The sequence below is a fragment of the Lipotes vexillifer genome, unplaced genomic scaffold (genome assembly GCF_000442215.2).
Source record: "Lipotes vexillifer unplaced genomic scaffold, Lipotes_vexillifer_v1.1 scaffold946, whole genome shotgun sequence".
NCBI classification, from domain to species: domain Eukaryota; kingdom Metazoa; phylum Chordata; class Mammalia; order Artiodactyla; family Lipotidae; genus Lipotes; species Lipotes vexillifer.
In genome coordinates this window covers 924,443-949,720 of record NW_006776646.1, presented here as the reverse complement: position 1 = coordinate 949,720, position 25,278 = coordinate 924,443, and the positions used below count along the sequence as shown (strand labels likewise).

Genomic DNA, 25,278 nt, shown 5'->3' with positions numbered 1-25,278 from the left:
CACCTCCTCAGCTTTTCTGCTAGCTGCAGCTGCCTGCTCTCCAGGTCCTCCATGCTTTCCTGGTTCAGCTTTACCTCGCCCTCCAGTTTGCACTTTTCCTTTTCCCAGTTCATTCTCGCTTTGCTCTCCTGTTCAAGGGCACCCTCAAGCTGACAGAAGGAGACATTATTGAGCCCAATAAATAAGTAAAGTTTATACTTTACTAGATGTGTTCATTAACCACTTACCTTCTGGAAAAAGAAAAAAATGCAAGCAGAGTCTGTAAATGATGCCCAGTTATGTAGATATTTTAAAATAAATATTGTACACATCAATAGGACAACAAAAGAATCTAGAAATCACGGCGATGAAGGAAAACTTTAAAGATTAACGAATATGTGTTCTAGCCTACAGAAGAAGCCAATAATAAATGCCTAGTGAGCCCTTGTTTGATTGCTTTCCAGTGATGGGAAGCTCACTTCTTCTCATGGCAGCTCGCTTCGTGGGTGGATAAGAGTCCATTTACTCAGGATCACTTCTTCATAAGAAGCCAAAGTAGTCTCTCTAAGTTCATCCCACCGGTCTAAGCTCTGCTCCCTAGAGCAGCACCAAGCAAATCTGTCTCCACATGATCATTCACGAATATTAGGCAGCTGTCCTGAGTCTTCCAACACAGTATCACTGACGCTTTCAAACACATCTCACATGGCATGATTTCCACACCCTCCTTTACCACCTTGGTACCCTCTATGGTCCGTAACATTGTGTCATATTCTGGTACCTCCAACAAGGTGATCAGAACATTCAAGTTCTGTCCGTAGTGTTGCCAACCATGATGCTGAGGTTAGCTTAGCGGGAGGCTAAATAACAGTTACAATATGGCTAGTTTTCAGTGATATACTTACTTTGCCACAATAGAAGCTATTTCCTGTGACTAGCAAAAGATATAAAATTCGAATAGGGGAGAAGGGAGAATTTCTGGAGGGCGTATGCAAAAACCTGAAAATAAATGAACTCTGCGAGAGAACAAGAGTGTGTGCTGTTTGCACACAACCAATAAATCCCCATACTGAGGCTTTGTGAGATACGTATCAGTTGGAAATAGGAAGAGAAGTGAGATGACTAATAGGTAATAGAGGAAACTGATAGTAAGGCATGAGGAAAAAGAAGCAGATAATAAAAAGAAAAAACCTAACCACCCTCGTCAGCAATTTAATAAAGGCTAAGCGTTGGGGACTAATAAAACAGTGAACGCACACACTGTCAGCTGGGAGGACACAGGAAGAGTGATGAACCTAACCACTGAGACTCGTCTGAAGCATCTTTATTCTACAGGGTATTTGGAGGCAGAACAGGGGCACCATCTCTAGAATCTTACAAGTGTTTTCCAATAGTGTTGGTAGAACACAGCTTGCGACTTACATATCTTTCTACTTTAACAAACCTCAGTGCATGGCTGGAGACACAACAGGGCCTTAAAGCCATCCTTCAATACTAGTGTCAGATAAAGCACCAACATATCTGTGGGGCAAAACACCAGGTTCTGTGGGGAACAGTCAGTCAGAGTGATACCCCTTCACGATTCATCTCAGTGTTCTCCCACTGCCCAGGGTTGTGTGAAAGTTGCATATAAAAACAGACAGATTACAGGCTGGGGCCTTTCTTCTACTGTAGTGGCTCACCTCTTATTTCTAAATAATGAGGGAAACGAACCATGCTACTAAGTTTTCCTGAAAATGTCAAGATAAATGAACTAAGTAAAAAGTGGAGGTTTGTACAGATGTAGACACACACAGCTAACTAGCAAGACGTATCACTACTGACCTCCTTCGCTGGCTGCTCTAGTGTCAGCTTGGTTTTGCTCAGGGTGAGGGTTTTCTCCTCTTCCGCGTGCAGGTCCTCCAGGGTCTGCTGGTGGGCCTCCCGCGCAGCCTTGACTGCTTGCTGAACTTTGCTGACATCCTCACTGAGAGACTCCACCTCCTCAGTTAGATTCTTAACCTGTGGGGAGAAGACAACAGTTCCATGAGAGCCACTTATGGAAGGTGGGGTATAAACGCTAAGGGCCATCTCCTCTCTTTTCTAGGACCAAAAATCTCAGGAGGTATCCACTGTCATAAAGAACCAAATTTAGCCAAATTCCTGATGGACTTTTTAAAACTCTAAGTTCACTTTTTCTTTTACACACAGACACAAATGATCTGTTAGCTCTCCTGGTCGGGGAATGGGGTATTCTGGTTAATCAAATATTATCAGCATAGGGGCTTCCCTGGTGGCGCAGTGGTTGAGAATCCACCTGCCAATGCAGGGGACACGGGTTCGAGCCCTGGCCTGGGAAGATCCCACATGCCGCGGAGCAACTAGGCCCGTGAGCCACAGCTACTGAGCCTGTGCCTCTGGAGCCCGTGCTCCACGACGAGAGGCCGGGATAGTGAGAGGCCCATGCACTGCGATGAAGAGTGGCCCCCGCTCGCTGCAACTAGAGAAAGCCCTCGCACAGAAACGAAGACCCAACACAGCCAAAAATAAATTAATTATTTAAAAAAAAAAATATATATATATATATATATATGTTATCAGCATTGGTCAGTGGATGGCCAGTATTCAGAGTGTCATATTATTTGTATAACAAGAATACCACTAAAGGTAATTTAGCTTTCTTTAGAGTATTCGGGGCAATATGAATCTTGTGCCTCAAATGCTAAGAAAGTGGCAGTTAAAGAGAGTTCCAACTGATAAAATAGGCAAAAGTGTAAGCCATTTATATCAGGTCCAAGTGCTTTTTATGAAAGGGAACTGATGTTCAAGAGTTGCTATTTAATCATCTGCCAAAATTACGATATTATTCTGGAGACTTTTTTTTTAATCAAAGGTTTGATACAGACCCCTCAGCTGACTTCAGTCTATACACAGATGCACAAGATAAAAACCTCAGCTAAAATGAACAAAACATTAAGGTCCTTAGCTGGAATTAAAATGACATCTCAAGGTCAAGCTCCAAATCAACGACAGAGGTGGGAATTCAGACGTGTCCCAAATCACCTTTCAATAAACTGCATCCTGTTCCCTCTCCTTCCAAAAAAGGATACTTAGAGAGGCCCAATGAAACCATTTTGCTCTTTCTATCAGATTTCGGATGCAATTAGATTGGAACAAATGAAAACGTTTCATTTGGGAGATTAAGTGGGGTTCCATAAATTCAAGTTGGAACTTTGAATTAGGATGGCACAGTTCACCAGATCCTTCATTTGATGCCAGTTCTGACTCCCAGTGCTGTAAAGTTGCGGACCACTGTGTTAATTAATATAAACAGAGCAAGTCTGGTCCTGGAGCCCGATTGTGAGTGTGGAATTCAGGCATCTAGGCCTTCCTGACATTATAGAAAAAGTACCTTGTACTCTGAGGCACGCTTCTCCTTCTGTGACTTCGCCAACACTATTTCCCCGTCATCGATTTCTTTCTTCTTCGACGCGGAGCATTCATCTTCGAGTCTCCACCCCCTGGCAGTCAGCTGGGAATTTACCTCCTCTTCTTCCTCCCCCCAACTCCCCACGCAGACAGCGCCTGGACGCTGGCCTCCAGCTGGATCTTGGATTTAATCAGTGACTCGCACTGCTCTTCAGCATTTGCCAGGGTCTCTCGTTCCCGCCATGATGAGGAGAAAATTGTTGGCAACAGCTGGAAGTAATTTAACAGCCAGGCGAAATGCTGCTTAACACACAGCAGAGAGATAATTGCCTGTCCTCTGCCCGGCACTTTCACCTACCTTTCCTAAGCAGTTGAAATAATATTCCCAGTTCCCTGACCCTATGGTTGAGAAGTGGAGGAGTTGCTTGTGTTTGGAGGTGCTTTTGATCTTTCAGGCCATTCAGTAGATTAGATTACCTCTTCTAAAGCACTTAATAGAATCCTGGTGGGCCAAAGGAGCTAACGTGCCTCCAAATATCAGTGGTGTGCTGATTAAATCACAGCTACTGGAAGCATCCCTGCAGGCATATAGTTTGAGGGCGGTACCTGCTCAGAATATGGTCTTTTAAGAAAGTGGTGTTTCCTCAGACAATAGAATATTTATAATATTATTATAAGGACCCTGATGCACTTGTTTAATATATAAGCATCTTCTAATAAATAGAGCTGGGCTGTATATTTTTTTATTCATAAGCTGAATTTACAATTCATGAGGTTCCTTGAATAGCACTAACTAGACTTTACTATTATTTCCAACTAAAATATTTTTCTCGAAGGTTCTGCCAGCAGTAAATTCCCCAAGTTATAACCATAGAGTGTGCAATCCTCCTTCCTCTTATTTTTTCAAACATACTGCTGCCAACTCTCACTATGTGGCCCACTCTTTCTGTGTTACGTCCAAGTCAAAAACGAAGGGGCCGATTGCTTTTTGCTACAAAAGCACCTGTGTAACTTTGAACTTTCATTTGTCTCCATTTAGAGGCTAAATAAAACCTCTTTTCTGTGAGCAAGTTCTTAATTACTATAGGTCTCGTTGTGATATAACTTCACACATATCTCCATATTTCATCTTTAGACCTCATCCATCCTCTGCAATTTGGGCAATCTATTACCTAACTATTTGCTTGGCTTACGTTGTTTCATCTACTTAGATCAAGAGCAGAGAAGGGCAAAAATCCAGGCTATTGGATCCTGGCTAACTCTCAGCCTGTATGCCCAACAAATGGGGCTCAAAGAGGCACAGATGGGGGAGGTATAAAATAGTGAATCTCCAACATCATTGAAGACCCAAGAGAAGGGCTAAACTAAAAACAAACAAAAATGTTAAGGCAAAAAGGATCCATGCATATCAGAGAAGCTTCCAATGCTTGAGCAATAATGGGGATATTTGATCTTAGTTCATCCCAGGTTGACAGGCAGGATAGCTCTTTGCTCTCTTCCATTCAGCACTTGTACAGGACCTGTCACCATCACCAAATGAAGCCAACAATCCAATCGACCATCATCGATCCTCTCATTTAACATGATGGCAGGTTTGGGGCCAGCTGAGCAGTGGTGTGACAGTTTAACAGTAGGGACATCCTTTCCCCAGTGGCAGTTATTTTCTCATGTACTCACAGTGTTAATTGAAATGGGTTCACTCAGTGCTTCTGGTATTTTCAGTTAGTGAATAATTTGAAAAGAATCCTTGTTTCCTTGATTCCTACTGTATGGAGGTGTGTTTCTTAAAAATCTATGAGATAAAAAAAAATCAATGAGATAAAATATTTCATAGCCAGTTCAGCTTTTTAAATCAGTTACAATTTGAACTCATCTCAGCCTTCCAGGACTTGCCCTGCAATTGGCTTCATGTGTCTCCTATGCTCCCCACAATGATCTTTATTCATGTATCCCAGACTTTTACCCACCTTTCCCTTCACAAGTTGGGTGTATTTCTATCCCCACATCAGCCCAGGTAGTACGGGCCACTCTTTTTGTTGAGAGGAAGAATGATGAAAACTAGGAGGCCAGGTCTCATCCTAGGCTCCCTGTGTCCTAAGCCAGACAAAATATGATATTACAAACTGTGATTCTCACAATATAGATCTTAATGTAGGTTTGGAGCGGGGCCTAGGAATCTGTATTCTAACAAGCATCCCAGGTGAGGCTGATACACACTAAAGTTCTTGAACCACTGCTATATTAAATATGTATCAGAAATGTGGGTCTGGATGTAAACTCTCATAAAATATGGCCTATTGGAACACTGATGGGTAGCAGAGTCCCAAAAGAAACAAATAACTTGGGTCAGCCTAAAACTACTAAATTTTCTGTTTTCCATAAGTCCAAAAAGCAGGAAAAATACAATATATTTATATAATGTATTTGAACCCAGTATTATTTAACTTAGCACTGTGCTAAGTGCAGTGGAGAGTACAATAAAGGTGGATAAAATTTCATACCTGCCTTTGGGATGTAACAGTAGTCCTGGTAGCTAGAGAAGAGGAATAAAACAGGGAGTGAATAAGGGCACATCGGCATCAGATTAGAGATGGAGGCTCGGAAGCCAGGGCCAAGGGTTTGCATCCTATAATGCACATATTGCAGGATCTGAAGCTTGTTCATCAGGGAAGCAACATATTTGTTCAAGACAATGGTTCTCAATCCTGGCTGGATATCAGAATCACCCATACAGATGATTTGGACCCACACAAGACCCGCTTAGTCAAAGTATCTGAAAGTGGAGTCTAGGCACCTTTCTTTTTATTTGTTAATGCTTCACAAATAACTTTGATGCAAAGTCAAGGTTGAAAACTGCTGTTTTAAGAACTCAACTGATTGTGATATTGACTTGGACTGGGAAAGGGCAAGTAGGGAGATGAAAATCAGGAAAACCAGTTAGGGGCATACTGCAATAATCCTGAAGATCTCAGTAAAACTTTTCTCAGGACCTACTAAGATCCTATCTTTTTTTTTTTTTTTAAACATCTTTATTGGAGTATAATTGCTTTAAAGTGGTGTGTTAGTTTCTGCTTTATAAAAAAGTGAATCAGTTATACATATACATATGTTCCCATATCTCTTCCCTCTTGTGTCTCCCTCCCTCCCACCCTCCCTATCCCACCCCTCTAGGTGGTCACAAAGCACTGAGCTGATCTCCCTGTGCTATGCGGCTGCTTCCCACTAGCTATCTATTTTACGTTTGGTAGTGTATATATGTCCATGCCACTCTCTCACTTTGTCACAGCTTACCCTTCCCCCTCTCCATATCCTCAAGTTCATTCTCTAGTAGGTCTGTGTCTTTATTCCCGTCTTACCCCTAAGTTCTTCAGGACCTTTTTCTTTTTTTTCTGATATTCCATATATATGTGTTAGCATATGGTATTTGTTTTTCTCTTTCTGACTTACTTCACTCTGTATGACAGACTCTAGGTCCATCCACCTCACTACAAATAACCCAATTTTGTTTCTTTTTATGGCTGAGTAATATTCCATTGTATATATGTGCCACATCTTCTTAATCCATTCATTCAATGATGGACACTTAGGTTGCTTCCATGTCCTGGCTATTATAAATAGAGCTGCAATGAACATTGTGGTACATGACTCTTTTTGAATTATGGTTTTCTCAGGGTATATGCCCAGTAGTGGGATTGCTGGGTTGTATGGTAGATCTATTTGTAGTATTTTAAGGAACCTCCATACTGTTCACCATAGTGGCTTTATCAATTTACATTCCCACCAGCAGTGCAGGAGTGTTCCCTTGTCTCCACACCCTCTCCAGCATTTATTGTTTCTAGATTTTTTGATGATGGCCATTCTGACCAGTGTGAGATGATATCTCATTGTAGTTTTGATTGGCATTTCTCTAATGATTAATGATATTGAGCATTCTTTTATGTGTTTGTTGGCAATCTGTATATCTTCTTTGGAGAAATGTCTATTTAGGTCTTCTGCCCATTTTTGGATTGGGTTTTTTTTTTGTTATTGAGGTGCATGAGCTGCTTGTAAATTTTGGAGATTAATCGTTTGTCAGTTGCTTCATTTGCAAATATTTTCTCCCATTCTTAGGGTTGTCTTTTTGTCTTGTTTATGGTTACCTTTGCTGTGCAAAAGCTTTGAAGTTTCATTAGGTCCCATTTGTTTATTTTTGTTTTTATTTCCATTTCTCTAGGAGGTGGGTCAAAAAGGATCTTGCTGTGAGTTATGTCATAGAGTGTTCTGCCTATGTTTTCCTCTAAGAGTTTGATAGTTTCTGGCCTTACATTTAGATCTTTAATCCATTTTGAGCTTATTTTTGTGTATGGTGTTAGGGAGTGATATAATCTCATACTTTACATGTACCTGTCGAGTTTTCCCAGCACCACTTATTGAAGAGGCTGTCTTTTCTCCACTGTATACTTTTGCCTCCTTTATCAAAGATAAGGTGACCATATGTGTGTGGGTTTATCTCTGGGCTTTCTATCCTGTTCCATTGATCTATCTTTCTGTTTTTGTGCCAATACCATACTGTCTTGATTACTGTAGCTTTGTAGTATAGTCGGAAGTCAGGGCGCCTGATTCCTCCAGTTCCATTTTTCGTTCTCAAGATTGCTTTGTCTATTCAGGGTCTTTTGTGTTTTCATACAAATCGTGAATTTTTTTGTTATAGTTCTGTGAAAAATGCCAGTGGTAGTTTGATAGGGATTGCATTGAATCTATAGATTGCTTTGGGTAGTAGAGTCATTTTCACAATGTTGATTCTTCCAATCCAAGAACATGGTATATCTCTCCATCTATTTGTATCATCTTTAATTTCTTTCATCAGTGTCTTATAATTTTCTGCATACAGGTCTTTTGTCTCCTTAGGTAGGTTTATTCCTAGATATTTTATTCTTTTTGTTGCAATGGTAAATGGGAGTGTTTTCTTGATTTCACTTTCAGATTTTTCATCATTAGTATATAGGAATGCCAGAGATTTCTGTGCATTAATTTTGTATCCTGCTACTTTACCAAATTCATTGATTAGCTCTAGTAGTTTTCTGGTAGCATCTTTAGGATTCTCTATGTATAGTATCATGTCATCTGCAAACAGTGACAGCTTTACTTCTTCAGATAAACCATTAGCCAGACTCATCAAGAAAAAAAGGGAGAAGACTCAAATCAATAGAATCAGAAATGAAAAAGGAGAAGTAACAACTGACACTGCAGAAATAAAAAAAATCATGAGGGATTACTACAAGCAACTCTATGCCAATAAAATGGACAATCTGGAAGAAATGGACAAATTCTTAGAAATGCACAAACTGCCAAGACTGAATCAGGAAGAAATAGAAAATATGAACAGACCAATCACAAACACTGAAATTGAAACTGTGATTAAAAATCTTCCAACAAACAAAAGCCCAGGACCAGATGGCTTCACAGGCGAATTCTATCAAACATTTAGAGAAGAGCTAACACCTATCCTTCTCAAACTCTTCCAAAATATAGCAGAGGGAGGAACACTCCCAAACTCATTCTACGAGGCCACCATCACCTTGATACCAAAACCAGACAAGGATGTCACAAAGAAAGAAAACTACAGGCCAATATCACTGATGAACATAGATGCAAAAATCCTCAACAAAATACTAGCAAACAGAATCCAACAGCACATTAAAAGGATCATACACCATGATCAAGTGGGGTTTATTCCAGGAATGCAAGGATTCTTCAATATACGCAAATCTATCAACGTGATACACCATATTAACAAATTGAAGGAGAAAAACCATATGATCATCTCAATAGATGCAGAGAAAGCTTTCGACAAAATTCAATACTCATTTATGATAAAAACCCTCCAGAAAGTAGGCATAGAGGGAACTTACCTCAACATAATAAATGCCATATATAACAAACCCACAGCCAACATCGTCCTCAATGGTGAAAACTGAAAGCCTTTCCACTAAGATCAGGAACAAGACAAGGTTGCCCACTCTCACCACTCTTATTCAACATAGTTTTGGGAGTTTTAGCCACAGCAATCAGAGAAGAAAAAGAAATAAAAGGAATCCAAATCAGAAAAGAAGAAGTAAAGCTGTCACTGTTTGCAGATGACATGATACTATACATAGAGAATCCCAAAGATGCTACCAGAAAACTACTAAAGCTAAGCAATGAATTTGGTAAAGTAGCAGGATACAAAATTAATGCACAGAAATCTCTGGCATTCCTATACACTAATGATGAAAAATCTGAAAATCAAATTAAGAAAGATCCTATCTTTTGATTTGCTAATGGGTTACATGCTAACTACAGAATTTGAATTAAGATTCAGAGCTTCCTGACTCCCTTGATAGATTTCCATCTGTTTATATAGTTAAAACCCATCTAAAAGTTTGTCCCTTTTTCAAAGACATACTGTCAATGAAATCACTTCAGTATAAAACAGGGTGTCTCTCTAAGTGTTTCCATTGTCTGTGTTGGATGAAATTCTACAGTATTTGCAAAGCACGTGGCTCTATTTTTTTTCAAGTCAATACTGCCTGAAAAACAAGGGAATCTAATTAGAAACTTGATTTGAAGAAGAAATGGTGGGGCCAGTCACGGCCTGCAGCTGAAGAAGCAAGTCATTCTTTTCCTGGAGTAGGGAGACTTGCTTGGCTTTCAGCTCCTCCCTCGGAGATTCTGATTTCGCCAATGTTTTTTGCAGCTGCACACACTCTTCCTTCAGTCCAGCTACCTCCTTTCCCATTCCAGCAGATCTAACAAGAGGCTTGATCTTGAAGAAGAGCCTCATCCACGGCCAGCTCTTCACAGCCATGAAAGCTCTTACGTTCCACTGGATTAAAAGAAGTGCATCCCTAAGTCGAGGGGGAAGAAAAAAAAAGAAAATAAAGTTAACCTAGACTATAAAAGAGTTATTTTCCGGATTTCCCTGGTGTTGGGTGGTTAAGAATCTGCCTGCCAATTCAGGGGACACAGATTCAATCCCTGGTCCAGGAAGATCCCACATGCTGCGGAGCAACTAAGCCCGTGTACCACAACTACTGAGCCTCCGAGCCACGTGCTGCAACTACCAAACCGTGTGCTGCAACTACTGAAGCCCACATCCATAGAGCTCGTGCTCTGCAACAAGAGAAGCCATTGCAATGAGAAGCCCGTGCACTGTAATGAAGCGTAGCCCCCACTTGCTGCAACTAGAGAAAGCCCACGCGCAGCAACGAAGACCCAGCGTAGCCAAAAATAAATAAAATTTTAAAAAATAAAAATTAAAAAAATTAAAAATAAAAGAGTTATTCTCCAAATTAAGATCCCTAATAAGCACATCTTTTTAGGAGTCATTATAAATCCTCATTAGTCTTCAAAGCACTTCTACATCCAAGCTCTCATTTGATTCTATCAAAAACCCTTTGAGGGACTTCTGGGGCTAACAATGTTGTGGACTATTTGTTCTGAAAATGTTTCCACTACAAACATCCTTTAAATGAGAGCTGACCCTTAAAGAGGGTAAGAAGTACAGAGGGAGCTAAAAAAAACAGAGAAAAGAGTGAATGCTTATACAGTCTGACCATCCTTATGGAAGGAGGAAGCCAGGCTTGGTATTGTAGGGTTTGTATTTTTATATCCTTGTGGATAAAGAGACAGGCTGTGATTTTCAAAGAATTTCACCCTTAATGAAAAGGAGGATTTAAAAATTCACCCACTGGCACAGAGAGAAGTCAAAGAGAAGTACATCTGATTTGGTCTGGGCTCAGGATGAAGAAAAAAGATCCTATGCTAAGAATTTTTTTTTATACTATGAACCAGCACCACCGGTGTGTTTGAGATTTAAATTATACTACCTGATTAGTGCAGAAATACACAAGAAATTAGCATAATCATTTTTTTACACTGGTAATAAATACCCTTTGGGCCCTTGGGGGAAAAATACAAAAGTGCACTGAAGAAAATACCCTAAAATCAAGCACTAGAGATTTTCTTAAAGTCCCTTTGAAGATGAGCTTACAGTTCAAAATTACAAAACACATATAGAAAAAAATTCAACCATAAGTGAGGGTGAGCACCCACAATAAAAAGTTTAATTAACCCCCCCAGAATTTCAGATAATTAAACAATCTGGTGGAGATCATAAAATAATTCTTAAGAATTATTAAAGACATAAAGGAAAGAACTGAAAAAAACAAGAAAGAAAAGAGCCACTATGATAAAAGGGCAGACGGATTTGAAAGAGGACCATATAAAATGTCTAGTACTGAAAAGGATAGTCATTGAAATCAAATACTCAAAGGAAGAATTAAGCAGCTGATTAGACACACTGAAAAAAATTGTGAATTAAGAAAAATAAACCCAAGCAAGTGGAAGGAAGGAAAGAATAAAGCTGAGATCAGAAACCAATGAACAAGAAAACAAAAAAAATAAAGAAAAAATTTAAAGGTGGGTTATTAAATGGTATAATTAAATAAACATCTGACATGAATAAGCAAGAAAAAGAGAAGGCATAAATAAACAATACTAGGAATGATAATACTCTAAAATAAAATAATCTATGATCATGCCCTAGAAACATAGTTGTAGATATGATAGAGATTAAAAATTATAAACTAGCAAATTGGAAGATTTAAAAGAAATGTAAAATTTCTTTCTTTAAAGAAATTAACCTAGGGCTTCCCTGGTGGCACTGGCGCAGTGGTTGAGAGTCTGCCTGCCAATGCAGGGGACACAGGTTTGTGTCCCGGTCTGGGAGGATCCCACATGCCGCGGAGCGGCTGGGCCCGTGAGCCATGGCCACTGAGCCTGTGCGTCCAGAGCCTGTGCTCCACAACGGGACAGGCCACAACAGTGAGAAGCCCGTGTACCGAAAAAAATAAAAGAAATTAATCTAAACTGATTCAAGAAGAAAAATATCTCAATAGGCTTATATCTATTAAATAAATTAAATCAAAATTGTAAAATCTGTCATGAAAGAAACACCAGATCTAGATGGTTTTATAGGCAAATTTTACCAAGCACTCAAAGACATAATCAAAATAAATTGCTTCATGTTTTGAAAAGAGAAAATATTGCCTAACTCTTTTATGAAGTTAAGGTAACCTTGATTCAAAGTCAGATAACAGCAGAAGAAACAATTACAGGCCAAACTTATTCATGAATGTTGAGGCAAAAATACTATAATACTATAACCCATCCCACAATGTATGAAAAAGATCATATTTTATAAACAAAGTGGGTTTAACCTTTTTTAATCTATTAATTTAATTCAACACATTTATGGGTTAGATGCAAAAGAAGAATTTAACCCTTTCTTGGTAAACGTGCTTAACAAAATAAGATGGAACGAATGTTCTCTATACAATAAATCATATCTACCAAAAACAATCTACAGAAAACATGATATTAAGAGGAAAATGATATCTTTCCCCAAAGTCAGAAATATGACTAAGTTTGGCAAAAGTTTTTGAAGTTGAAATACCACAAGTTGGTGAGAATATAGAGCCATGGGACTTTCATATACTTCTGGTAAAGAGCAAAACAGAAAGCATTATGGCAACATCTCATAAAGCTAGAGTTGTGTATAGCTTAAAACCTAATAATTCATACCTTAGAGAAATGCCACTCAGAGTGTGGGCCTCAGTCAGCTGCTACCTACGTACTATCAGCCAATGGACCAGCATTTTGAGTAACATTGCCCTCAAGAAACTCTTGCATATATGCAGGGGAAGACATTTACAAAAATGTCACTGCAGAACTGTTTGTAATAGCAAAAACTTATAAATAACTTAAGTTTACTTAAGCTGGGAAATGGATAAATAAATTGTGGTATATTCATATGATGGAATACTATACAACAGTTAAGATCAATAATCTAACCTCAGATTTATCAACATTAATAAATTTAAAAGCTAGTACTGAATGTAAAGAACAAATTTTAAGATAATACACAGAGCATATTTATGTGAAGACTAAAAACATGCAAAATCATGTAAATTTTTAAGGACACCTGCATATCTCCACAGAACTTGGATCAAGGGAGAAATATGCAAGGGGCTTCAACTGAGTCTGTTAGTTTATTTTTTTAAATATATTGTGAGTAACTACAGAAAAATGTTAAACTTTATATGCTTTATATATAAAATATGAATGAAACAGAGGGATAAAAACGAATTCAGGATCTCAGGAGCTAGGAATAGGATCTGGATCAAGGGAGAAATACACAAAGGGTTTCAACTTTTTTAATTATTTATTTTTAAGTTGTGAGATATTACAGAGAAAATGTTAGGAACTGATGTACCTTGATGATAGCTCTATGAGTATGCATTATAATATTTTCTATATTTTTTGTATTTTAAATATTTCATAATAATTCATTTAAAGTCATTCTACGATTTAGAGAGAATGGATAGTAAAGACCTCATTTTAGAGATGAAGGAAGTGAACTTGAGAAATTAAGAGTCTTACCCAAGTTTACAAAACTGGTCACAGAAGGCATGTCTCCTGAACCCCAAACTCTCATAAACTCCCACACCACATTGGGCACTGTATGGAGGTCACAGAAGACTCTTAGGAGGCGTCTCTCTAATATCCTTGACATCACCATGTAATAATATTTTTCTTCTTTGGGGAAACAGAGGGAATTAACAGACTGTCAAGTAAGCAAATTATACCAAGACCTGTGGACCTCTCTCCAGAAGGTAAACTGTGCTATGGTAAAAAGTAAATACGACAACCACAGAATCCCTTCCTCATAGTCCCTCTGTTTGGAGATTTTGTTAGCTTGCTTTCCATGATTCTATTAAAGGTTTTCTTCTATTAAACAAAGCCTATGCCTCAGTGTCCAGAGGTGATGATAAATGTCCCTAGTGAACCTGCCTGAAATGAAGTAACAGAGTTATGGTTACATGTCACCAAGAGTAAGTTTCTGACCCAGGGGAGGCTGTAAAGTGATCAGAACACCTACCTACTTTGCAGCAAACTTCCCTACAGAGCTGGCTGTGAGATGCATGCAAACACTTCTAGGTCTGCTTCTGTTTTGAATTATGAGTCACACTGCTCTCAGAGATCCAGACTTGGCCAATTATAAAGAATCCCTCCAAAGGGAAGACTGGAAGCAGTGCAAGAAATATCTGAATTATGCTTATTCTTAGTTAGATAGGGTAATAGAAGCCCTTTGTTCTCTGTTTGGTGTTCCATAATTTTAAAAATTTCAAGTTAAGTCCCAGACTAAGCAGAGGTGGCAGAGCTCTTTACCCTGACCTATTGTAAGGCAATGAGCTAAAGTCACATTGACTGAGGCACACCATTACTCTAGCAGTGGGGACGCAGGGTGGGGATATCATACCTCTCTCCCAGAATCCTCTGGAATTTGATTTGCATCAGTTTTCCCCGTACTCTGGCTTAGAACAATGTAAAGAGTTTAGAGAGTTTCTCATCTCTCATTGCTTTCAGTTGGCCCAGAAAGCCGGCTTTGAAAAACACCTAAAAGAAATGTCAGATGTTAGTTCTACTCATAGTGGGCATTCAGTAAATGCCTGTTGAATGGCCCTACGAGTAATTGATGTATTTGTTTATCAGTTCTACTACTTGTTAATATTTCTTAATGTGTAAAATGTAAATTCTAGAAAGTTTGGTTTTATAAACCTAATGCCACACACACAAAAAAAATCAACTTTATTTAATCCTGTGGTTATACTGCTTCCTTAAGAACTTAGATTATCCTCCTCCTGATCTATTAGTAATGTCTAGGTTGTCTAGGGAACTTGGTTTACGTTTTAAGATAGGTCCAGGCAGGGGTCTGCACAGTTTTTCTGTAAAGGGCCGGATAGTAAATACTTTTAGGCTTTACAGGTCACACACAGTCTCTGTAGAACCTCCACTCCCACCCCCATCGCCCTCCTCCTCCACCTCCTCTCTTTCTTCTATTTCCTCTTCTTCCTCTTTAAAAATAACCCTTTAAAAACGTCAAACCATATTCAGCTAGGGGGGCCATATAAAAAATAGGCCATGGATATGACCCTTAGGCCATAATTTGCTGACCTCTGCTCTAGAGAAATTCACTTTTGTCTTAGACAATAAAAAATACACATAAATATTTTTTCAAGAATCATTAGTAATGGCCAAGATGAGGTGAGTGAGGTACCTAAAGCACACATTTTAAGGAAGCACTCACTTTCAGTGTTGTACAAGTCAGTACTTATACATCCTGAAGAGTGAGTGCTACCTTAAATTTTGTGCCTTAGGAGGCTGTCTCAACTCATGCTAGTCCTGCCCTAGATGAGTAGTGTACAGCAAAAATAACTAAACATACAAGGAAGCAAGGCACCAGGAGTGAAAATCAGCAGAAACAGACTCTCAAGTATTCAAAATGTGGGAGTTGAGTAATATTTTATAATCATGTCCAACAGAGTTCTTTTTCTTAAGCTCTTCATCCCAGACCCTCCAATTCCCCTTCAAATAATTTGGCCTTTATATGGATGTCATTAGAAACAACCTGATATTGACTAATGGATAAAACCAAATCTGTTAGTCAGAAGTTTCCCAAAATATGTGGATCATGTTAAGATCTTCAAGATGAAGCAGAATTTAGTGAATCACATTTAAGGAACTTAACTTTGGATTAATTTTTTGGATGGTAGGGTTGACCTTAACATTTTTAGACAGTCTTTCAGAATTAATTTCCTGAAAGTGTACTTGTGGATGAATCAGTTCACATGCAGACAAGCAGTTATCTCCAGTAAGTTGGTTCAATTTTGTCTAGCTCTGATGTGTATACACATTTTCTAGCACACTAAAGTTGATTCAGTATTTTATATCTTGGCACAAACTTGCTTAGATGAATAATTATAAAAATGTAAATGTAGTCAAGACTGAGGTTCAAAAAGCACTGAATTTTGAATTTGCTCTCTCAAATAGTGCTGAAGTTTTCACTTTCATCGGAGCTCTGTTTGTATTAGTTGTGGTCACAAGAGCTGTAGAATGCCTTATAATTGCACTTTCATGGGTATTTTAAGATACAAAGACTTTCCTCCCACTCTTCTCCAAAAGCATTCTTTGTAGTTCTCTGGTTACCTTAGTGATTCCAAAGTGGTACTGTGTATGGTCTATCTCCAAGGAGCCAAGTAATTCTTCAGCTGCTTTTCTGCTGCTCACAAACTTGCTCTTTGGAAAGGCCCTTTGGTTCAGAATGTAGTACCTAATTTAAAATAAGTAAAGAATAAATCCTGAGGTTGGGGTGCAAATAAAGAAAAATCTGGACAAGTGAGACAAAAGGAGGTATATATAGACTTCCATCCCTCCTACCAATATGTTCAATTTTCACAAAACTCTTGGCAGTAATAATGAGGATACGAGCAATAATTCCTTACTTTGGAATAATAGTTTGTACTTTTCATAGTGCTGTAGAGACCACCTCACTTGATTCTCTGCTCAATTAGGGAGGGAGGGAGGGAGAGATTAGGAGAAAGAGAAAGGAAGAGGCAGGCTTAAGTACATCTCTATCATGCAGATAAGGAAACTGAAAAGCAGAGACGTTAAAGGTCTTTTCCAAGATTCCTTCACCCTAATGGTGAATTGGTGGAAAGCTAGAAATATACTTCTTAATTCTGACACAGATACTCTTTCTACTCTACTCTACTTTGCTCACATTTGCTTGATCACCTATAATTTACACATTTAGAATTTGGGAAATAGAAAGCAAAGGTGCCTCTCCTGCCTTCTGCTGCACTCCCTGCTGGCTTCCTTCCTTTCACAGGATTGCTAGTAAAGCAACAGCCTGCTTGGATGGCAGCTACGATTAAGTACATACAACATTTCGGAGACTCAATTCAGCCTCCATATCATTCTTCTCTATATATTTCTTCTATATGTGGGTCTATTATCCAGTAATAGAGATTTAAAGATATTACAGCTACATAGATGTTGGATTTAAGGGGAAATAATAATGGAACTCTGTCATCATATATCTCACCACCACCAAAACACATCGATCTGTAGTCTGGAGGATATCAACCAAACAAACAATGCATGCCTAAACACTCCAAGAGAAGAAAACGAAATGGACTGCCCCAGGCTTCTGGGATCCTGGGATGTATGTTTACCTTTGTTTAAAATCAGCATACAGCAGTCGCTTGGGAAAACCTTCACTGCATATCCTGATCACTTCCAAGACACCATTACAGCGCAGCTGCTGTAGAACCAAATAAGCATCCATTACACCTGAAGAAAAACGGTCACAATGAGTCCATGTCTAAAAAAACGCTTACCCTAGATTTTGTCCTAATTGCTGCATCTGGGGTTAAAAGAGTTTGAATCTAGTGTTCTCTACATCATAGGTAAGAGGATTCACTCACTCCCAGCCTCGTGGCACTCAAAGTACCCATCCTATTATGTAGGAGTCTCCGAATAGGATTTACCTGGAATGAATCCTTTAGTTCACAGTTAGTCAAGATTTTATAAGCAAATACTCCTAGAAGATGAAAAAAATACATTTTTCCTAGAATGTAAATGACTGGCATTATATCCATTTGTCGGCCAAAAACCAGCTAGAGAGGGGATAAAACACAAAAGAGAACTGGCATCTCCAAGTAAGAAGGGGAGGGATTACAAGAAGGGGGAATACAATGAAAGGGGAAGATGAGAACAGCCACAACATTGTGTTTACTGTTCTGTATTAGGAAAGAATGGGCCACATCCCGGCCTACTTTCTCTCCTGATTATCTTGAGAAAGCCTAAGTTGTATTCGATAGTATAAGCATTCTCCTAGCACCCCTTTGTTCCTGAGATGGAGCCCACTAGAGCTGCAGCTGCAATCTTTGATAGGATCCTTAGAAAAGCCAACCAATGAGCCACTGTATCTGGCTCTCAGCAAGGCTTCTGGAAGAAGCCAAGCAGCACTCTCCTAACAAAGACCTGCTAGAGTGTTATAAGGAAAATGGAATGAGATGATTCTCTTCTTATGCCCGGGGTCACAGAAATAAACTCTAAGCCATATATCCATAGTCCTGCACTCCCATCCCTTTCATAGACAGAAACAGATCATCTGTAAGAAGGAGCAGAAGCGGAGTCCTATGACACAATAGGGTCAAGCATGCTCATTCCCTTTAAGGACACATGAAGAACTGTTTTGATTAGATCATGAAGCTTTTCTTATGAATTTCTCTTAAGACTTAGGAAAAAAAAAAAAAAACCTGCTGAAATCAGAGCTGATTCGATGGGAGTCAACTCTAATAGGTAACAGAATTGCTCCAAAATAGAGGTAGCTAATTAGATTCCTTGCTAGATGGAAGTAGTGTCCCTAGATGCATTCAGAAACCCAGCTGATAAGAAACAATGAGGCAAAAACATACAGCGTGAATGCACATGAAGTGTTTGCATTGCAAAAACTCAAACTGCAGCATCATTGTTTAGCATCACACTTTCCCAGAATAGGTCACAGGCTGTCAAGATGGGAGTCTTAATTACAGGAGGTTAATAAAAATGCAAGGTACTACAGAACCTCAGAAATCAGAATCAACAACATCTGGCTACATATTCCAAGGGTGATTAGTGCTCTGAAGACATAAGTGCTTGTCACTTATACAACTTTGAGGCTGACAGCCTCCAACCAAGCTCCACAGAAGCCTGTAATTCCAAACAGAAGCCTGGGAATCTTCAAATCCAAGATGTAAGGAAAGTAATCCACGTAATTAATATCCGTAAAAACTTTGTTTTGTTAATTAAAAACATAAATAATTCACCACCACCTATCTATCTCATCACCGCCCTAGCACCATCCATTCATCAAAAAGTATTCACTACAAAAGCCAAGAAATGGAAACATTCTAAGTGTCCACTGATGGATGAATGGATAAAAAAGTTGTGGTATATGTGCATAATGGAATATTATTCAGCCATATAAAAGGAGGAAATCCTGCCATGTGTGATAACACAGAAGGACCTCGAGGGCATTATGCTAAGGGAAATAAGCCAGACAGAGAAAGACAAATACCATACAATCTCATTTATGGTTCTAGATATTTTCACTATAAGCTTCTTCGTCAAAAGCATTTTTGCTACAAATGTTTTCACCACATAACTAATTGGCCATGCAGTAATTTTGCCATAAAAGATAAAATAACTGGTTGGCAGTTTGGTTTCAACTGGTTGACAATTTGGTTTCACTTCTCCATTGACACAGTACTCCCATTTTCTGTACATGAATCTGAAAGAGGCTGAGGGCCTCAGAGGTGCAGAGTTGAACCCACATTTTCCATAGAACTTGGAACATCTACCAACAGACATGTAACAATATGCCAAGAACAAACAACAGTGTGGAAGGCTTTCATAACACAACACAAAGCTCAGTTACAAACATGTATCCTAGTATTTGGAAACCGATACCTCTCTCAATGAGGGAAGAAATTTTAGCAAAAGAGAAAATGTGTGATGCAGAACAAGGAGAAGAATCAACAAGCCAAAAAATGTATAATGAACTATGAACAAAGACTTGGAAGATAAATGCTTAGGTTCAACCCACAAAGTAAAATCAGATATTTGTACCGTACTGTCGTGAATCTACACACATTTTAAATTTATTCAAATATTTTATATTTCACAATAGTCTTTTTAATTTTGTTATTCAGTTTTCATGTTTCATTATGTCCTTTTTAATGTTCCTCTTATTTTTTGTTATTTTATCTTTTATGACAAAATTGCCTTATGGCCAATTAGTTATGTGGGGAAAACGTTTGCAGCAAAAATGCTTGGGGCAAAGATGTTAATAGCAAAGAAGCTTATGGTGAAAATGCCAGACACACTCACTTAAATGTGGAATCTTTAAAAAACAAACAAACTCATAGAAAAAGAGATTCGATTTGTGGTTACCAGAGGTGGGGTGGAGGAGTGGAACTTGGATGAAGGTGGTCGAAAAATACAAACCTCCATTTTTAAGATGAACAAGTACAAGGGATGTAATGTGCAACATGATGACTATAGTTAACACTGCAGTATGGTATGTTGAAAGTTATTAAGAGAGTAAATACTAAGAGTTCTCATCACAAGGAAACATTTTTTTTTTCTCTTTCTTTTTTTTTGTATCTATAAGAGGCAATGGATGTCAACCAAACTTATAATCATTTCATGATGTATGTAAGGCAAACCATTATGCTGTATACCTTAAACGTATAGAGTGCTGTGTGCCAATTATATCTCAATAAAATTGGAAGAAAAGTAAAATACTTCATAAAAAGTATCTACTGCCCAGAAGTACATAACTAAAGAGGCAGGTAGTGTTAAGGAGAGGGAAGATATTACTATTATGAAGAAAGACTAGAGGGAGTTCTTGACAATTAGAAATGGATTTAGAAATTCTCTTTATGGTCAATTTAGATAATTTAGAACAAATGATTTCCTTTATGCTTAAATATCTACCTTAATCCCCAAATTGATTATTCAATCCCTTCTTATTATACTTTGCCCTTGTAGACAATGGCACAGAAGCTCATCCACATTTTAGCGTGAAATTCAAGGAGGAATTTAAATGATAACGTTAAGCATTCTGATGTTACCCAATTGAGTCTGCTTTGTGAAATCCTTCTGTATGTCCACTTGAATCTCAATTCAAAGGCAATCTTGAGGAGGTTTAAAAAACTCACTTTTAACTTATTTTAGCTTTTCTATCTGAAAATCTACCCTTATATGAAACAAACTGGTAAATATTTCATTAAAAGACATTCAACATAGCTTAAATCAAATGAATTTCCTAGTGTGGATTACAAAGAAATCTATTTACCTGACATTTTGTTCACATTGGGATTTATGCATCTCAAAAAATGAGGTGCTGTTGATTTCAGGTTAGTCATCAACTTATTTAGGTTTTCCTAAAATAGAGACCATAACCAACACAAAATCACTTTGCAAATCACTAAAAACACCAATCTATGTCACAAATGTCTCCATGTTGACCAACTTAGTCTTAAAGCCAGATGCATAGCAACAATAAAATAATGAATTCAACATTCTTCCCTGCTTACCAAAATACATTATTTCCTTCCCTTGACAAGTCAATATTTATCTGACTGACATAGTTCTGTTGTGTATCATATCTACCTGTTTTAAATTTGGTAGCAATACTTTATGAATGGGCAATAAAATGGCTTGAAGAAAGAAACTGTTTCTCAAGTTTCCTGCCTGGCAAATTTTTATCTTAGCTCAGTTTCTCTGGAAGCAGAATCTGAGATGGAGATGATTCTCGTTCAAGAGATTTATTTGGAGAAGGAGGGAAGTACAGTAGGGCAGGGGGAGAAAAAAGCAGTGGTATGGACTCAGTTTAGTCTGAGTCCTACAGAAGCTCTGAGCACAAATGCACCAATTATACTACAGTTGGTACCTCCTTGAGACAAGGGAGGGGCCAGAATCTGAAGAGAAGAGTAAGGAGACAGATTAGCTTCCCATTCGACCAAGGGCAATTCTGGCAACTGTGAGTTATTATGAGCTAATAGTTTCATAAGTGGTAAGATGGGCTGATAAAGGGGATCTAAGTAGGACACTGACAGTGTCCACGAAAGTCCATTAATATCAAGATAATCTTTAACTTTTCCGACTTGGTTAACTTCAGATACTTTATCCTTATTTGAAGACGTAAAATTTCAAATAAGTAATAACATATGCAGATTGTGAGGTAGTTAATATATGAATAGATGCAATTAAAAGTTACTTTATGCAGAGATGCAACCATTTGGAATGAAGCTTCTTTCTTGCCTTTCTTCTCCCCAAACTGGAGAGCTAAAAAGAGAAGAAAAAAGGGACTAAAAAGGCTCTTTTTTGTCACATTACCAAACCCTGCTGATGAAAGCGTAAATGTGTCAAAGTTCTAGAAGCAATATGGCTATGTCTACCAAAAGCTTTAAAAATATTCATGTCTCAACACAAAAGTCTATTTCTGGTGCTTTTCCTTAAGGAAATAGGGAACTGTGCACAGATACTCACTGCAGCATTGTTTAGTCATTAAAAAAAAAATAAGCAAAAAATTTAAATGGTAACAAATGTCTACCAACAGGAGATTGGTTACTTAAATTATGAAAGAGTATGCATACAATGAAACACTGCAGTCTTTTAAAATGATGACACAGATCCATATAACTGGCATGGGAAGATTGCTCAGATTTATTTTGAGAGAAAAATTAGGCTACAAAATAGTTTGTATATTATGATATTGAGTGTGTATACATGTTTTTAAGTGTGATTGTATTACGGGTGACTATATACATAAAAAATGTTGGGTAGAGTATACACTAAAATATTAGCAATTGTGATCTCTCTATGTGAGATCAAAGGTAACTTTTATGTTCCTCTTTTTAGTTTTTCTATATTGTCTGTGTTTGGGGGCAACACTCATGCATTACTTCTGTAATTTATAAAAACAATCTATTCCCACTTTCTTGAAGCAAAGGAATCTATGCTAAGCCAAACTGTTTTACAAACATTTGTGTAGTGCTAACTCATGAAGGTACAAAAGCATAACAACAAAACCCATCGGCAATCTGGAAAAAATGGGCCAGCTGTCAATATGGAAAACTGATAAAATACTCTCTAGCTTGAGTAGCAGCTGTGCTGAGGCAGATGTCATGAAGTTTAATAACTGATGTCCTATTGACATGCCCCAAGCCTTCCAAGTGAATCACTTGACTTCTTTGTATTTCCCCATGGAAAGGGGATACTACTACCTTCCTTTAATTTTTTAAAAGAATTATAACTGGTCTAGAGTACTTGGATTCTCCAGAAGAAAGTATGGTTATTATGAGTAATTTAATTGGGATGAGTCAGAAACTTGGAGGCAAGTCCTTTTTCAGGGGGTCCTTAAAAAATTATGAAAAAGGACATTCTGGACAATTCTCTTCTAGTTCAAAAGAACACAGCACACCCTGAAGAGTCAGAAGATAATTTCCTCTCTCATTCTCTGTCCAAACCACTCTCTGATTTCTTATGACCAGAGAATTACTCATCTGGGAGCCATACACTTATGTGGCCACTATTTATCAGACTTCTCAGAGGTACTTTAGAAGCTATTAGAATCAAGCAAACGTACTACCTGCAGATTTTCAGGGTCCAAACACAATAGCTTCCATTTCTCAAGCTCCTCTTGAGGCGGGCCAACAGGATTTCAGGCATGCTTCTGAATTATGTCATCATGTGCTGATGCAGCTCGGAAGTGCTAAATTCTCTCCATTTCCTGACCATGCCATCAGGAGTCCCAAAGCAGGCAACAGGGGACAGGAGTAGCTTGAAGCTCGGTATAAGACAAGAGGGTGAGAATGTCAGAAAGTGAGAGGACACACCCCACTTAAAGAACAGCTAGTACAGTTTGCTCCATTGCTACAAGGGCATCTGAAACCAGACTGGCCAGATTTTCTATTTTCCCATAATTTCCATTTTTCAAAAGAAAAAGGAAATCCAAATGTGTATGTGAGAACTTCCAATTTTTTTTTTTTAATCAGTGTGGACCAAACGTGTTTGAAGACCAGTTCTGCTCAGGAGATGCCAATCTGGCAGCTATGAACTGTGACAACTGTGTCCCTCTGCTGTTGGCAGTAGTCCAGATGTGAGGGTAATGGCAGCAACCTGGCCTCTGTGTCCTCCAAGGCTTTGTATCATGGTGCAGAAATCTGAATTGGATCCTGAATCCAGGTAGCCTGTCCATCTCTCTGTTTTGTTTGTTTCCAGAAGACAGTGAGAGTGGAATAGGCACGAGGCTAATAAGCACAAGCCCTGTTTCCTACCTTGCCTTTGCCATTTAGTAGTGTCAAATTAATGAAGCAAGGAGACATAGAGATGGCTCTAATGCTGTGGCAGCCTATGTAAGCAAACAAAATCTAAATCTGTTAATGCCCCAAGGTTACCAAATCAAAATGCTAAGGACAACCAATCACAAACAGCCAACTGGGCTTTAGATACAGCTAATCAATAATTTCTTTACTTTGCTCCTACCTTTTTTCTATCAAAGTCTCTTCCTGAGCTCCTGTGGGTGGAATGCTGTTAACCACTTCTGATTTGGTGCTGCCCAATTTCAATTGCTTTTTCCTCAAATAAACTCTTAAAAATTTTAATATGCCTGAGTTTATCTTTCAACAGTAGATGTGTGAAACTTTAATTCTGTACTTGCTCCTATAAGATAAGGGGAGATTTCCCTTTACATGAATCTAAAAGGGCTAGGACAAGGATTGAGTAAGATAATGTATCTAAAAGTGCTTTGTAAATTACAGACTACTCAACAAGATTGGTTGTTAGTTGGTCAGCAAGCATTTACGGAGTGCCTGCTAAACAGGCATCTGCTACATGCTTGAGGATACACTTGAACAAGTGAGACATAATCTCTGCTCTCATGAAGCTTACAAAAACCCCATTACTATAATATAAAAGCACTGTGAAAGAGAATTCCAAGATATTTGGGGGATATGTATTAAAGGAGCTTGTTAACTCTCCCAAATCACTTATCAAAACATGGTTTTCTGCTGTCTCTTCAGCTTGGTTAAGTAGAAGATAAAAGCAGGTTGGAGCAGTCTCCTTGAAATCTATCTACCTTAGAGCACCATTTCCCCAAAAAACCACCAGCCAGAGGACGGAAAGGCTAATAAGAGGGGATGACGCAGACCACAGGGATCAAACACGGATATCACAGGAAAGAAGCCAGGATTTTATAAGTGCTGAGGCAGACATGGGTTCCATTCAGAGGCTGAAAAATTGAGGAAGATTTTTCAACTCACCAGTGTTGGTACTGATGTAATTTTCAAAGACTTTTGCCAGGAGTCTGTTGGACGACTTCTGAAATATAGCCACCACTGTTTCATTAAGAAAGGCTTTGTTCTTTTCAAGCCAGCCACTGATGTTATAAGGCACCTTTAGAAAGGCATGCAGTTC

The 25,278-nt window shown here is 38.5% G+C and overlaps 1 protein-coding gene across 1 annotated transcript in view; it reads right to left on the bottom strand.

Moving 5' to 3' along the window:
• The window catches only part of MYH15 (myosin heavy chain 15), a 187,605-nt gene that overhangs the window by 84,430 nt on the left and 77,897 nt on the right, over positions 1-25,278 (bottom strand). The window contains 11 exon segments of the mRNA XM_007450546.1: positions 4-149; positions 1,804-1,980; positions 3,371-3,532; positions 3,535-3,617; positions 9,991-10,253; positions 14,729-14,865; positions 16,456-16,579; positions 17,484-17,601; positions 21,155-21,242; positions 22,079-22,146; positions 25,125-25,257. Coding sequence (XP_007450608.1) covers positions 4-149; positions 1,804-1,980; positions 3,371-3,532; positions 3,535-3,617; positions 9,991-10,253; positions 14,729-14,865; positions 16,456-16,579; positions 17,484-17,601; positions 21,155-21,242; positions 22,079-22,146; positions 25,125-25,257 — 1,499 coding nt within the window.